This window comes from Heptranchias perlo, chromosome 6 (assembly GCF_035084215.1).
Source record: "Heptranchias perlo isolate sHepPer1 chromosome 6, sHepPer1.hap1, whole genome shotgun sequence".
Taxonomy (NCBI): domain Eukaryota; kingdom Metazoa; phylum Chordata; class Chondrichthyes; order Hexanchiformes; family Hexanchidae; genus Heptranchias; species Heptranchias perlo.
The window spans coordinates 51,285,857-51,302,147 of NC_090330.1; the positions used below are offsets into that span (position 1 = coordinate 51,285,857).

A 16,291-nucleotide genomic window follows, 5' to 3' on the forward strand; every position below is an offset into this window, starting at 1 on the left:
CATCAAGTGCTGTAAGCAAAAAATAAATATGGTACTCAAAAATAAAATAAACTTACTGCAGCTACTTTCACTATCGCTGGCATTAGAAGTAACATGTTCTGCAATAACAATATAGCAAATTAGGAAGTGTTAAAAAAATCACCAGAAAGCAGCGTCAACATAAATAGATTTGAAGAAAGGGAATTGAACACATGCTGCATAACAGAAATATACATAATTAAAACATAAAGGAGCTTATATTGAGAAATAGCATTTAAAACAGCAGTAGTAATTGGTTTGTTTGGGGGGGGATGGGGGTTTGAAAAGTGCAGAAGGGAGTGGGGAGCGGTGCAGATTCTTGGATAGTATGTTGTCCATACATGGTGCTGTGCGTCCCAGCAGCACAAGCTCAAAGTTATTAATATAATATAAACAATCGATGTCATCAAGACAGAAAAAGACATTCTAATAGGTGTTAAGACGGTGATTTGTGCACTAGTTTCAACTGATCATGCAGAAATAAAAGAAACTAAAAAGGTCGGGGCATTCATATCGGTTTCCAACTAAAGCTCCATTTTTACATGCTGGGGCTCTCCTTGGGGATATATGCAAATAATAATTCAAAAAAATAATAATTATATAGTGACATGTTATTGTGGCCATTCTTCAGAACTTACTCAGAGTCTTTGTTCCATAACCATCGTCGGCTAACCCGGGGATCTCCTGCACAGTAGTCCCCAGACAGCAAGCAAAGACAGGAAGAATAACCGCAGAAGAGGAAGGAAGAAGTCAGTGGATTTGAACTGAATACTACCATGACAGACCATGCAGATAAGCCAATCAGGAGCCCAATTGTATTTTCACATGGCACTGTGGCATTACCGTACTTGTTTTTCCAGAGGTTTTTTTCCTGAATTAATACATACCAAAATGGTGCAATTCAAAGACAGTATCCCTTTGGTTCCCATACGCAAACTGTATTTCATATTGAACTATCAACACATAGATTGACAGTGTCTGCTGAGGTGGTACGACCATCTTTTAAGATTTTGTGAATTTTAGTAAGTTAAATAGACGAACATAACATTATAGTAGCAAAGGGATGCTAGTGTAATTCAGGGGCATATCAGAAACATGCCAAAATAGTGTATCTATTGCATGAAAACTGCATATAATCATATTCTTCGAACAGTGTGGAATATTGTTTAATTCTTGGCCAGATTTGTATTTATTTTGAAATACAATGTACTTAGGTTGTCAAAAAAAGGGACACGGTCTCTACCTTTCCTGAGCAACTTCTATCACACCTGTTTATAAAAAGGTCTCCTTTTGGGGAACAAAAAACAAATTGATGGGATCCAGATTGCTGTCACACATTGGTCACAGTAGTACAGCCTCACCTGCCTCTGTATGAGTGTGTATATATGTGGGTGTCATGTGTGCACCATGAGCTATGCTGTCTCTTAGGCCTACTTACGTTCTGGATCACTGGTTTCCTGCTCACTGTGGTCCTTGTTCTTGTAGAATGGGAATTTTCGTGAAAAGATGAAGTTCTTTTTACGCTTGTCATTGAATGACTGTGAAGGAGAAAAGGCATGGGGCAAACAGGGACAACTACAGTAATTGCTGTCATACTCATGCTGACAAACCCACAGGTTGTAAAAGTGGAAGTAACTGCAGTGACTTATACTCACGAGCCATCATAAACCTCACTCAGATCAAGCTCACTGCTGTTTTTTTTATGGGAATGCATTTCTGGGAGATTTCAGCCTTTTGCTAAACATATAATTTGATAATTCTTTTCAGTCAATGCAAAATATTTCCATTACAGGAGTCTTTATAAGCCCTGATGTGCAGAAATTGGTGGTTATCACCAGTCAATAGCATCTGGCACAGCCAGCTTAAAACAAAGCCCAGAAAGAGCCTTTATTCTTTTTGCTTAAAAGAAAATAGAGCAGCTTGGAATATTAATTATATCACACATGAACTGCAAACATCCCTGAACTCTAGCAATTCAACACATACAGTGTGAAAATAGTCATTCATGAATCACTGGACACAAGGGGGCCATTTTTATGAATGCACACTACCAACAGCCAGCCTTGCCGAGAGGCTGAATATATTGGGAACTTATGGGCATGCTGCCTGTGATTTTCTGTCTTTTATTTCAGTGGACAGAAAACTGTAGTATGCCTAGGATTTCAGATATATGCAGCTGGCAGGCAAGGCTCCCTGTCGGTAGGACTCATTCATAAAATTGTCCTTCAAGATTCAGTTATGTTGGAGTAGATTCTTAACTTGCTACTCGGGCATAAAATGGGCATTGCAATATAGAAACTGCCCGATTTTCATTTCCATTGATTTCAATGGAAGTGAAAATCGGGTGGCTTCGAAAACGAGCGGCCAATTGCAACGCCAGCATTAGACCTGAGTGGCAAGTTAATGCCAGCATTAGACGTGAGTGGAAAATCTATCCCATTGTCTCTACGATAATGTGAGAGAAGCAAAATGGAAAGAGTATAGGGCTCGTTTGGATGTTCATGGCTTTGTTGAAAATAGGCTGCTCTAGCATTAAACACATGACTAAGCAATCTGTGATTTTGCAAGTCTGCTTGTTGTCCAATGCAAAGCAGTTTAGCTAACTCATACAAATAAAATCATTCCCCAAAAATACCAGAAAAAGTGACATTTGCTAAAATTGCCATGTTAACTGAAGTGGCAGTTTATCTTAAAAAGAATGAGCAGCTATGTGATTTGACTAATGGTAGCTCAAACCTTGATTACTAGTCATTACATGCACAGATGCATAAGCACATTTTAGGGGTTTAGTAATTATGTACAAAAACACTTTTGGCTCTTGTAGTCAGAGAAGAGTTTAAGGGATTCCTGTTATTTACAAATGCTAACTTAATAAGCATCATTGTCACTGCTATTTTCCTCCACTTTTACATCTGAACAGTAATTCAACATTTGTTCAGAAACAAAAAGTAATTTAAAAAAGGAACATTCTGAACAAAAGACATTGGGCTCGATTTAATAATTTCACATTTGTCAGTAATATGTCAGGGCTGGTTGTGTTGAGATTGTATTGGCATCTGAAACACCAAATATTCAGTACAGCATCTGTGCCATGTATAAACAAAAAAAACCATAATTACTGGCCCAATACGATGCAGCAGATGGCATGCTCAGTCTTATACTGGGGAAGTACTGCATGGGATTCTGGTGGTGAGTTCTGAGGTCATTCATCCTCACTGATGTTTTTGCATCTATTACCATATAATTTTACTTTATTTTATTTTTATGATATCACAACTCTGCAAGGGCTCCTATTCCCTTTCGGTGATGGTAGGCAGAAGTGGGTGGGTGGGGAGGAAGGGGAGATACAACTTTGTTGAAGGTTTTACCAATATTATGAAAGGTAAATTTTGGACACATAGTTCTGTACTACATCAATTCTGATGCACACGAGGATGCATAAATAACCATCTCCATTGACTCAAAACAGTTAAATAAAGGTTATGCCCTATTCAGCATACAAAAGGGCAAACCACTTTTGTTTGAAGAAACTAAATATTAAAATTGTAGATGTGTTTTTTGTGATAATGATGCCAGTATATGCTGTGAATATCCCGCAGCAGCAGTGCAACCATATATTAAATCGGGCCCATTATGAAGACATGTTTAAAAAAAATATGCCACTTAACATCATGCTATGAAACAAAACACAAAGCATGCTATGTAGGAAAGGAATCAAGACAGGGAAATTAAAGCTTGGCTGAAATAATAAAACTTTGTTGTGTTAACAACTTCTTGGATTCATGCACGTCTTATATGACAAATGCAATTTTAATATTAAATGGGACATCAAAAAACATGAAATGTAACAGAAATGCAAGTGTTTTCTCCATGTTCAATGTATCTGTGTTTGTAATAATGACTGATAATATCCATTTGTTTTTTTTTAAATCAAATTCTAAGTAGCAACATGTATTTAATCACAGGGCAGAACAACAGCTCAACATCATAAATTGAGCACAATTTTCTAAACATATCACAGAATAAATGTCTATCCCAAATGTAAAAATGAACCAGATTTTTTTATCATCTGTTAAATAATGCTAACCTTTATTAGAAGTGAACATTCTGGCATATACATTTGATCTACAGTTGTCTGTCACCATTTTAGTTTTTCTTCTTCCTGCTTCTTTTTCCACCAATTTTCTCCTCTTCTTTCCAGAAGGCACCGACTCCTTGCTGGGAAACGGTTCCATGGCACCTCCCCCCAGCTGACCACTCTTCATGTGTGAGTGCTGGCTGAGATCAACTAATTCAGCATAGGCCCAGGATCAAACCTGGAACCTTCCTGGTCTCTATGGCCAGCTACTTACTGGATAACTTCAATGAATCATCAGGGAAGCTCATGTTTGTCATCATTTTTATGGTGGTGTGTGCGTGTTTGATTTTGCTTAAAATAGTTGAAAGAAAGGTTTCTTTAAATGCCTGATGTTTAAATAACTTGGGATCCGTGAATTCGTGGTCAGGATAGTTGATTTTGTACAATGTGAATGATGTTCAGGCGATCAAAGCAGTTGCCTTGATATTGATTGTAAATAATTTTCAAAGGCATTTTGAATGCAAGGAGATAATAGTCCAAACTAACAATTTAAATGCATCTATTTATGTTTAGAGATGAAAAGTTCAAAATGTTTTAATCTGATGTCAAATTGGATATTTTATATTTTATGTAACATTTGACTTTGCCCTACATTTACAGCAATGAAAACTTTCTTACAATTCAAGTTCAAAGTGAAATTACTGTAACCATCAGAGTGGCAGGAATTTGATCAATCACGGCAAGAGCATACTAAACTACCAATATATCAACAGAGATCAAAATAAAGAACTGAGAAGAACAAGTGTTTCATTAATTTAACATACAAAAGTAAGTAAGCATGTGAAAAGACAAAAGGTTTTCTCTTTTGTGATTAGGGAGTAAAAGAGTGATCTTTGCAACTTCAAGCATTTGATATGTTTTTGGTAGCTTGATAAAAGGTGTTACGCTCCCCCCCCAACCCAAACTGAAATTGGGATATTTATACTGACATAGTGACTTCCATATGGCACAAGAGCAGCAGTACTCTTGAATAGCTCAGGGCTACTTATGGCATTTCACCCCCCTCACCCGTGGCCCTCAGCAGACTTACTGTTCCATATGCCTCAAGGCCTCAATTATTGGTCCATGAGCTCTGGGATGTTGAAGGAGTTTGGAATCAAGGGAGGGAGGAGGGGTGAGAGTGAGAGTTTAAAAAAAGGGAAAAAATGCAAAAGTTTAAAAAAATCTAAGCATATGAACTGTTTTATGGTAGGTTTGTGAGAGTGGTCTTCGAGCAAGTCACTGCTCAGTATATTGTCCCTCAACAAAAAGTTAACAAGTATTCTTGCACCAGAATATAGCATAAGATACCTCCTTTATATTTATCTCGTCTTAAAATAAAATGTTATCAGTCACAAATTTCTGATAGCCAAAATTTACTAATTAATTTATTAAACCATCTAAGACAATTGTAGGCAAAATGTTACATTTTAGAAGCTATCTACTGTAATTTTTGTTTAAAAATGCTGCTTTTGTCTCCAATTCCTTTACAAAACAAATCCCTTAATATCTGTGGCAACACTTGTGTATCACACTCAAACAAAAAGTTCATAGGTAGCAGGAATAAGTCCTGTATCTTTTATAATTCCATTTCACTGCATTTTATATTAGAATCTGTCACAGTTTTACGAAAGTTTTCATTTTACTATTTTATTCAAAACATTGTCCTGTAATGTTTTGATTGCTCTGGAGATGGCCAACCACATTAAATGCAAAATTGAAAAACAAAATTCACCCAATTTGATTTAGTTTGAACTAGTTTGAATTACGTGAATCAGACAGTAAGGTGAGGCAATGCTAAACATTATTCATATCTATGATTTAAAACACAAGCACTAGATATTTCATCTCTCCTGCTTTCTGCATGTCATTTTATAAAGCATGCCCGGACCAAAGTCATTTAGTGTAACAAAATGGATCCTTTGGTAACCTAAAAATACATTTGTAACAGAAAGATCTGGCCCAGGTAAATTGGAATCTAAGATTGGCAGGCAAAACTGTAATCAAACAATGGGTGGCCTTTAAAGAGGAGAGGGTTTAGGTATAGTCTAGGTACATTCTCATGTGGGGGAAAGATAGGGCAATCAAAGCCAGAGCTCCCTGGATGACAAAAGAGATAGAGAGTAAGATGAAGCAGAAAATGGGGGCGTATGACAGATGTCAGGTTGATAATACAAGTGAGAACCAGGCTGAATATAGAAAGTACAGAGAAGTGAAAAAGGAAATAAGAGGGGCAAGGACAGAATATGAGAATGGACAGAGAATGAGAATAGTCTGGTAGCCAATATAAAAGGGAATCCAAAAGTCTTCTATAGACATATAAATAGTAAATGGGTAGTTAGAGGAGTGGTAGGGCCTATTAGGGATCAAAAAGGAGATCTACGCATGGAGGCAGAGGGCATGGCTGAGGTACTAAATAAGTACTTTGCATCTATCTTTACCAAGGAAGAAGATGCTGCCGAAGTCACAGTAAAAGAGGAGGTAGTTGAGATACTGGGTGGGCTAAAAATTGATAAAGAGGAGGTACTAGAAAGGCTGGCTGTACTAAAAGTAGATAAGTCACCTGGTCCGGATGGGATGCATCCTAGGTTGCTGAGGGAAGGGTAGAAATTGCAGAGATGCTGGCCATAATCTTCCAATCATCCTTAGATACGGGGGTGGTGCCAGAGGACTGGAGAATTGTAAATGTTACATCCTTGTTCAAAAAAAGGTATAAGGATAAACCCGGCAACTATAGGTCACCCAGTTTAACCTCGGTGGTGGGGAAGCTTTTAGAAACAATAATCCAGGACAAAATTAATAGTCACTTGGACAAGTGTGGATTAATAAAGAAAAGCCAGCATGGATTTGTTAAAGGCAAATCATGTTTAACTAACTTGATTGAGTTTTTTGATGAAGTAACAGAGAGGGTTGATGAGGGCAAAGCGGTGATGTTGTGTATATGGACTTTGTGTATAAAGTGTTTAATAAAGTGCCACATAATAGACTTGTTAGCAAAATTGAAGCCCATGGAATAAAAGGGGCAGTGGCAGCATAGATATGAAATTGGTTACATGGCAGTAAACAGAGAGTAGTGGTGAACAGTTGTTTTGTGGACTGGAGGATGGTATACAGTGGTGTTCCCCTGGGGTCATTACTAGGACCATTGCTTTTTTTGCTATATATTAATGACTTGGACTTGGGAGTACAGTGCACAATTTCAAAATTTACAGATGACACAAAACTTGGAAGCGTAGTAAACAGTGAGGAGGATAGTGATAGAATTCAAGAGAACACAGACAGGCTGGTGGAATGGGTGGACACATGGCAGATTAAATTTAACGCAGTGGAATGCGAAGCGATACATTTTGGCAGGAGGAATGGGGAGAGGCAATAAGTGGTACAATACCAAAGGGGGTGCAGGAACAGAGAGACCTGGAGGTATATGTGCACAAATCTTTGAAGGTGGCAGGACAGGTTGAAAAAGCGGTTAAAAAACCATATGGGATCCTAGGCTTTATAAATAGAGGCATAGAGTACAAAAGCAAGGAAGTTATGTTAAACCTTTATAAAACACTGATTCGGTCACAGTTGGGGTATTGTGTCTAATTCTGTGTACAGCATTTTAGGAAGGATGTGAAGTCTTAGAGAGGGTGCAGAAAAGATTTACCAGAATGGTTCCAGGGATGAGGGACTTCAGTTATGTGGATAGACTGGAGAAGCTGGGGTTGTTTTGTTAGAGCAGAGAAGGTTGAGAGGCGATTTGATAGAAATGTTCAATATCATGAAGGGTTCAGATAAAGTAAATAAAGTGAAACTGTTCCCATTGGTAGAAGGGTTGAGAACCGGAGGACAATGATTTAAGGTGATTGGCAAAAAAACCAAAGGCGACAATGAGAATCCCTACGTGGTCAGTTTCCAGTAAAATAGTAAAATGCCTACGTGGCAAAGTAGCAGAAGTAGCAATGCGGTTAGGCAAGGGTTAATTAGTAGCCTGTTAGCTAGTAGTTAGGACAGTGGGCCTCTTTTAGGCCATCTGTCTGCATGCTCAGCTTTTTACTGCATTGTCTCATCAGTGGAGGAGACTTGATAAGATTAGAGGTCTGGTGTGGGTGTCTCTATGGAGCGGGTTAATCAATGGCGGCACTGAGCTCAACAAGGCCGAAAAACATTCCAAGCTAGGAGATAAGGAACAGGAGGGACAGGGGAGAATATTCCAAGCTGGGAGATGGGAGGCATCCCCTCTGCTGTTGTAACTGCGGTGTGATCAGCCAAGTGGACTACCTGTGATTGGCCTGCAATCATGTAACCCTGCATGGCCAACCTATGCCCAGCTTATGATTGGTGTTGACCCTCGTTAATGATGTTCCAACCTCTACTGATACTATATAAATGTGTGAACTTCTGTATGTAACTTGGCTTGCTCTATCAGGATCGACAAGACTCTGTCTGGAGTCAAAATCGATACTGTAGACTAAGTCCTGCAAATAAAATTGTGTTGAACTTTAAAGGTGTATTCGACTCAGTGTTTGCTGAACCAGACTGAGGGGTAAAAGAATCCGTTTCAACAACATGAGGAAAATCTTTTTTTATGCAGCGAGTAGTTATGATCAGGAATGCACTGCCCGAAAGAGTGGTGGAAGCAGATTCAATCGTGGCTTTCAAAAAGGAATTGAATAAATATTTGAAGGAAAAAAATTTGCAGGGCTACGGGGAAAGAGCGGGGGAATGGGACTAACTAGATTGCTCTTACAAAGAGCCGGCACGGGCTCGATGGGCTGAATGGCCTCCTTCTGTGCTCTGACCATTCTATGATTCTAAGAACAATTTATAACTTCCCTGCTGAAAAGATTTAACATTTTAATGTCACAGTTGCATTTCTGCAGCAAAATAAAATGCATTTATTCAGACTTTGATAAGCATTCTACTTTTATCATTAGAAGTTACAAAAAAATCACTTCTTATCTTGTGTAGAAAGGAAATGTGGGTATTTTGAAAGACTGTATCAAAAGACAGGATAAAAATTAAGTTAATTAGATGAGTTATTGGCCCCGATATTAGTGTGGAGGCGAGATGGCAGCAGCGGGGGGGGGGGTGTGAATGGGCACGTGGGTAACCCGCCCAATAAAAAATGACCGTTTCGCACGGGATCGCGAGTCAATTGGAGCCACTTAGTGTGGCTTCTGGGTTTGCCGTCCAAAAGCTGCGCAGTAGGCCGACTACGCACCCTCATCAGAGGCTGTCAGCTGGAGGAGCTCTATTTAAAAAAGGGCAGTCCTCCAATGGCTGCTCCTGGAGCAAACACCCACACACCACAGTGGACCAGCACAGGGGCAAGGCTGCTCCAAGATTCAATGGTTCTTCACTTCAGGTGCTACTGGATGGGGTGAGGAGGAGGAGGGATGTGTTCTACCTGGCGGACAGGAAGAACTGGCCTGCCTCTGTCACCAAGAAGGCCAGGCTTCAGGTGGCAGAGGAGGTCACCAGCAGCAGCAACATCTCCCACACCTGGGAGATGTTGCTGCTGCTGGTGACCTAACTAGGTTAGCCAAAGTGAGTACACTTACTCATTCTCCTACATTCTATCTTCCACATCAGCACCCCCACCCCCCAGCTCATTCTGCACTGCCAACACTACTCTATCACATCACTCCCCACACCCACTTAAGGCTCATCCTCAACTTACCTCCACTTCCTCACCTCCCCACTAGTGACCCCACCACTGCCACTCAACCCAATCCTCATACAATGTCATGGTTCTGTCTCATACTCACCCTTTAATGCATCTCTTTCACAGTCAGCCGCACCCAAACCAATGCATTCGTCGGTTGGCCATGTCACCATCACTCACTCACACATCTGTACTTTCTCCCTTCATAGAAGAGAGCTCAGAATGTACGGGAGAGGACGAGGACCGGAGGGGGGCCGCAACAAATAGTCATCCTCACAGACGTGGAGCAGGAGGCGCTGGAGCTCAGCCGAACCCTCGAGTGCCTGTCCTTCGGGGACGCCGAGACGGGCACCCGACAAACATCTGGTGACATAACTAACATTCAGCACACACAATATGAATTGATGTTATCATGCCGTGCAATCTTCAGCACCTCAGTACGCTCATCACAACATGACACATCTGTGATCATGCTTAATTTGCCTTCTGTTCTCTTACAGGGCCTTCAGCGATTGCTGTGACGGCAGAAGGCGATTCCTCAGAGGACCTGCCGGCCTCTGAGGGTGCACCGTCACATCTGAGCGAGCCACCCACCAGTGCAGATACACACACCTCGGTGGGTCCTAGTCCTCAGTTAGTTAGGTTGGCACCTGGTGAGTTACCACACACGTGAGCACGAGCAGACACTGGTGGCAGGGGCAGCTGCGGAAAGTCTGCGGCGGTGGGATCACTCCTCTCCAGCCTCTGCTCAGCTGGACGCAGATGCTGAACCCTGGGGCCATCCTTTAAAAGGAGAATGATTGAGGGGCAGCAGCACATTTGCGAGGTGCTAGAACAGGTGCCACGTGCACTCTCCACAATCACGCAGAGGATGGAGGCGTCCAACTCCTGCATGAGTGGAATGGTGGCACAGGTACGGGAGGGAATCTCTGAGATACTGTCACAGGGATGTGAGCAACTCTCTGAGATAGTGTCAGAGGGACGTGAGGGCATCTCTGAGATAGTGTCACAGGGACATGAGCAATTCCCTGACATACTGTCACAGGGACGTGAGGGCATCTCCGAGATAGTGTCACAGGGACATGAGCAATTCCCTGACATACTGTCACAGGGACATGAGGGCATCTCCGAGCAGGGGGTATCCCTTGTCCCCGAGGAGCCAGCCATTAAGGGTGTTCGGTGCGTGGAAGGGGTGGGATGTTGGATTCCCGAAGGATGAAGGAATCGTGGCAGCTGCCAGGGAATCTGGCACACACGTGAAGGAATCTTTTGTGGGGGTCACAAACGAGCTGAGTGTGGATGGAGTGATAGCCCTTCCTGTTGATGAACAGTCCTGGCTTGTGTGGAGGTGCTCATATTGCTATATGGGTGCAATCGATTGCACCCTGCACCCTTGGGAAGCCAGCCACAGTGTGGAATCCCACTGCCCTCTCCATCTGGCTGAGATCGTCCATGGGGAAGTTGACGTACTGTGAGGCCCTGCGGAACAAGCCGTCGGTGACCTGCCTTATGCACTTGTGTGCAGATGACTGGGAGACCCTGGCGATGTCCACAGTGGCATCCTGGAATGATCCGGAGGCGAAGAAGTTGAAGGCAGTGGTGATTTTGACAGCGACAGGGAAGGAGATGCTGTTCGGCCCAGCGGGAGCAGCTCGGCATGAAGGAGCCTGCAGATGTCTGAGACTACCTGGCCACTGACTCTGAGCTTCCGTATGCACTGCTCCTCAGAGAGGTCCAGGAAGCTGAGCCTCGGTCTGTAGACCCTGTGGCGAGGGTAGTGCCTCCTCCGACATCGCTCTCTCTGCAATTGCCCTCTGTGCTCTTGTGCAGGTGCCTGTGGCGCGGCATTGTATTGTGGAGCTCCACGTGGCAGAGGTGGACGCCTTGCTAGGCGAGGCTGGTGACATTGTTCATCCTCAGATGTAATGGTGAATGCAGCCATGGCACCCCCCCCATCCTGAGGGTGTGAGTTTGAGGGGGTCCGCAAAGTAGTTATATATGTTTGAAAAGCAGGATTTTGAGTGGAAAGTAAGAATTTTCAGTGCAAACACAAAGATCTTGCAGCCAAAACTTTGTCTGAAATAACAGACTGCCCTACTACAATAAGTGATCTTTTCTCCCCATCTGTCAAATAAGCATTTGAATATCTCACTGGCTGTTGGCTGAAATACATCTGTTGCAACATGGAGTGTTTCCCACAGCACGGAAACACACTGAGGATGCTTCAAAATCGCACTCCTGCCGAAAATTAAGTACTACAAGTACTTAAACTACCTCAACAACTGTGTAAATGATCATCCCGCTGGCTTTAATTGCCGGTGGGACTTCCACATTCGGGAGGCGCGCACGCACCCAGATGCGTCAATGGGAGCCCAGAAGTCTGCGGATTGGAGCCGGGCTCCGAACTCGAATGGGATTTCCCCGATTTCTGGAGCTCCTCCCGCCCCCAACACACCTGCAATTTGCCGAGAAAATCAAGCTCATTATCTTTTTGCTTCACTGTAATGTATCCTAGAAATAGTCTTAGTGAAAAAAATGTTCAATTTGAATACCATCAAGAATCAACATGCCAAGTCTTCTGAGCATAATTTCTCAGCCCACCACTGAGCTTCCCAGTTGTATGCAACATTGGACATGCGCCCCAAATTGATCCTCCTATGTGTAAGCTATCTCTTGCCAAACCAGTTCATCATTGAGCCATCTGAGCGAACACATTAAGGGGAATTGTAATTCTCTCTGTCCGGTGGAAACTGGGCAGAATAGGAGTTAAAATTTGCGGTACATTTTGCTGCTCTGATACTGCCCTGCAGCAGTGCCAAACACTGGGCGATTGAGGCATCTGCCTGACTAAGATAGATGCCTCATAAATATATGCAAATCAGGGCCTTATTACTGAGATCCCGACACAATTTTAACAGCCTATTGGCCGGAGCATCCACTATGGACACTCCGACCAGTAAGACCTGTCAGAGCAGAGCAGAGGGCCCAACAGGTAAGTGGGAAACTTATCTTTGTGGGGCTAGGAGGAGTAGAAGTCTTCTCCGGGCCCCACAAAGAAAGTTTGGACCTCTGCCGCCCTGGGCGCCCCAACCCCACAATTTACCCGAGTGCTGGCCACTCGATCTTTGCAGGACATCAGCCAGCCAGCTGCTTCCTTGCACCCGTTTCATGGGGTTGCTGGCTGGTGAAATATTAATGAGGTTTGGCTATTAAAATCAACTGGGCGTCCCACAACTCCTGGGCAGGAAGTCTGGCCTCTCTCCCCTGCTTTCAACCCATGAGTTAAAATCCCCACTTTTCTTCTTCTGGGGTTAACCCCACTATTGTGCTTCCTGAGGATATATATTTCTTCTCAGAAAGTGTGCCTATGACTATGCCTCCAGAGTGAATATTCCCTCCGGACAAGTTGGATGGTCTGTAGTTTATTTATAACCAGCCCCTCTCCTGTGGTGCTGTGCATCATAGACCATTGTCCTTTTGCATACAATCCCCATTAATATTATTTTATGTTTTAAAAATAATTGCTTGGCCAGCTTTGTGGGATTTTTTTAACAGCCTCTTTGCTCTCCGCTCAGGTCATGGCTGAATGTAATTTTGAAAGCATCAACCTTGTTTGAACATTATTAACAAAGACTTTCACTTTCAGCTAAATAATTTCATAAGCTAGTCCCCGAGTTGTGCACCTGCCTCAATCCAACAGTTCCCAGGCTATGTGCAAATACTGAAGTTGCCCGTAGCTCTTTAGTCTGCTGCTTCTTCATTTGTTTTAATTGAATTTGATTTTTGCTGATGGAAACTGTAAAATGACAGCAGTCCATCTGGTCTATTTTTTCCCTATAGCCTGTTCCTCAAAGCCAATGCAAAATGTCCCATTCCCTGATTTCTTTCATCAGCAGCTAATGAAGGTGCACAAGTAACAGTGTTGCCTAACTCAAGTCTACACAGTACTCACTTCATCTCAAGCACCCAAAAATAAAACTAAATGTAAAAGCATCTTACATGAAGGGCATGTAACTCAACTCTGATGATTTGTTTCCTTATTAACTGTATTGAGATAACTGATGCAGATAGATTTAGACTAGAATAGAACCTTCGTGCCCGTTAATATATATATTTTTTTCCATTTTAAAATCTTTGCGAAGAAACTGATTTGTTTTGAATTGCCTTGTGCTTTTTTTTAAAAAGCAAGGAACACCCCTTTGGCCTTCACTCTGCTCCTATCTCTTACTACAGCTGAGGCAATAGCTGGACGTATATTCTGAAGGCATCAATCTTGTTGGGCATTATTAATAGAAACTCTAACTTTCAGTCTGATTGGGTTGCTTAGACCGAATTTATACTGCCCCTCCACTGTAAAAGCACTGGACTCTAGTGTACTGCTCTAGGAACATAGGAACAGGAGTAGGCCCCTCGAGCCTGTTCCGCCATTTAATGAGATCATGGTTGATCTGTGACTTAACTCCATATACCCACCTTAGCCTCATATCCCTTAATACCTTTGGTTACCAAAACTCCATCAATCTCAGATTTAAAATTAACAATTGAGCTAGCATCAACTGCCGATGGCGGAAGAGAGTTCCAACTCTCTGCACTTGAACTCAAGCAGACTGGAGATATACCACTGGAGATATATCACTGGAGGTTGTTTTATTCATCCTGCTATAATGCCTTTGGGACTTGGATCACCAGTCCAACTCCCAAGTTATGCTTTCCCTTTTATGCTAGCCATCATTAGACTTGCACTTGCTCATAGGCTTTCTATGAGCTTTTGCACAGCAAGTTACTGGAAATTAAAAATCCAAAATGCCCAGCGCCCTTTACAGGGCATCTGGGGCCTGAGTGAACAGGGCAAGCATCTCCTTGACCAATCAGATTGAAGCATCATTAATAACAGCGCAGTCTGAACCAGGAAGTGTAAGTTAGAATAGTGAATTCAATGTCAAATCAGGTACAGAAATTGAAATAAAGAGACAGTAAGAAAGATTGAATTAAGAGACAGAGATAAAAGAGACAGAAAGAAAAAGAAAAAAAAATGTATTAACATTCTATTTAATGTCCAACAATAATTAAAATCTGAAGGAATGAGACTCCACACTTGTAAAAGTTAATTTTCAGTGCCAAAGAGGTTGTTTGGCAGTAACTAAGACTTATCACACCATTGAAATGACTTGACTTAACTTTTGTTGGCAAGTTTAGTCCGCATCTGTGACATCAGTACAGGAACTTTATGCTGTTTAAATGGGGAGCCAGACAGCAATATACTGTTTTTGCGCAGTTTTTGGTGGAGCAGGGCTTCTCAGAGCGCAACTTCCGGATTTCCACATTTAACCACGCATGTGCGCTCGCCGGAAGCTGTTTTCCAATTTGCACATAAATAACGATGAGGGCTGTTAGCCTCACTGTTATTTTTACAGCAAAATCTGGCCCCTTGTGTTGAAGCAAGTGACAAACAGTTCACCTGCATATACACATCATTTTGATTACTTTGTCAAAAGCTTGCCTTTATCTTGTAGAGTGTTTCCAATTGGGAGTTACTCTTAAGAACTGCACACATTTTAATACATTTTCCTACAATAATGAAGTGGTGAATTTTCACTTTTGTGGTAATTCAATGGTTTACAACAGTTTATGGGAGGAAGAGTAGTAGAACCAACAAAGGAATGCAAGGCAGATCAGTTTGCACCAAGGTGCTCCACACTCACATGGTCTGTGCACCACCTGTTAGTACCCTCACACCTGCATTTACAGACACCGACACACATACCTATAGCTGTCAGAGGAGCAGTGCTGCAACACTGCTTGCACAAGCTGCGATTCAAAAGAGCGGCAGTTACTGAGTTGTGCCACATGCTGCAAAGTAACTTGCAAGCAATTAGGCCTCGCTGTGCCTGTTCTAAAGGCGTAAATCACTGGCGACAGTGAAAGAACCGCGAGGCAGGGTTTCACTGATCTCATTGGTGTCATATTAGTTCTGCTGTCATGCCAATCAGTTGCCATGGTAAGGCAGTGCCCAGTAGCAGAGACTACAGGGCTTCACTTTCCTCTCTCATTGGGTCCTACGATAACTGGTTGCTCTCCCTCTCATTCCATAATCTTTTCCAGTCTTTCTGCAATACTCCTTACCCTAGTATCTGGGAGGCAACAAAACAATCTGGACTCTCAGTCTGGACTGCAAAAGATAGTGCCCACGCCTCTAACTATTGAGTTTCCTATTACTACTACATTTTAATTTCCCCCCTCATGAACCAGCACACAGTTTTTGATGCCCACCAGAAGCCAATGCTTCAAACATGTCGGAGAGGAGAATTTGCTCCTTCCTCTTCAACTGCCATCCCCTTATCTCTCAGCGGGGTGACTACCCTCAGAAACTGTTGGTAAAGCGGTTACTGTTACTTAATTCAAACTGGGATCCACAAGAGGTGTCCCAGAGGTACGTGAGATCATAAATACTACAGGTATGTGGGAGTGAAGCTGAGTGGCATGAAATGAGAGATAAATGCAGGTGA

General features: G+C 42.3%; 1 protein-coding gene across 4 annotated transcripts in view; it reads right to left on the minus strand.

Moving 5' to 3' along the window:
* Nucleotides 1–16,291, minus strand: part of dlg2 (discs, large homolog 2 (Drosophila)) — an 861,897-nt gene that overhangs the window by 50,006 nt on the left and 795,600 nt on the right. For all 4 annotated transcript variants that reach the window (XM_067986281.1, XM_067986283.1, XM_067986282.1 and 1 more), the window contains 2 exons: nucleotides 1,457–1,556; nucleotides 57–98 (listed from right to left, as the gene is read on the minus strand). In XM_067986281.1, coding sequence (XP_067842382.1) covers nucleotides 57–98; nucleotides 1,457–1,556 — 142 coding nt within the window. The remainder of the gene's footprint in view (nucleotides 1–56; nucleotides 99–1,456; nucleotides 1,557–16,291) is intronic.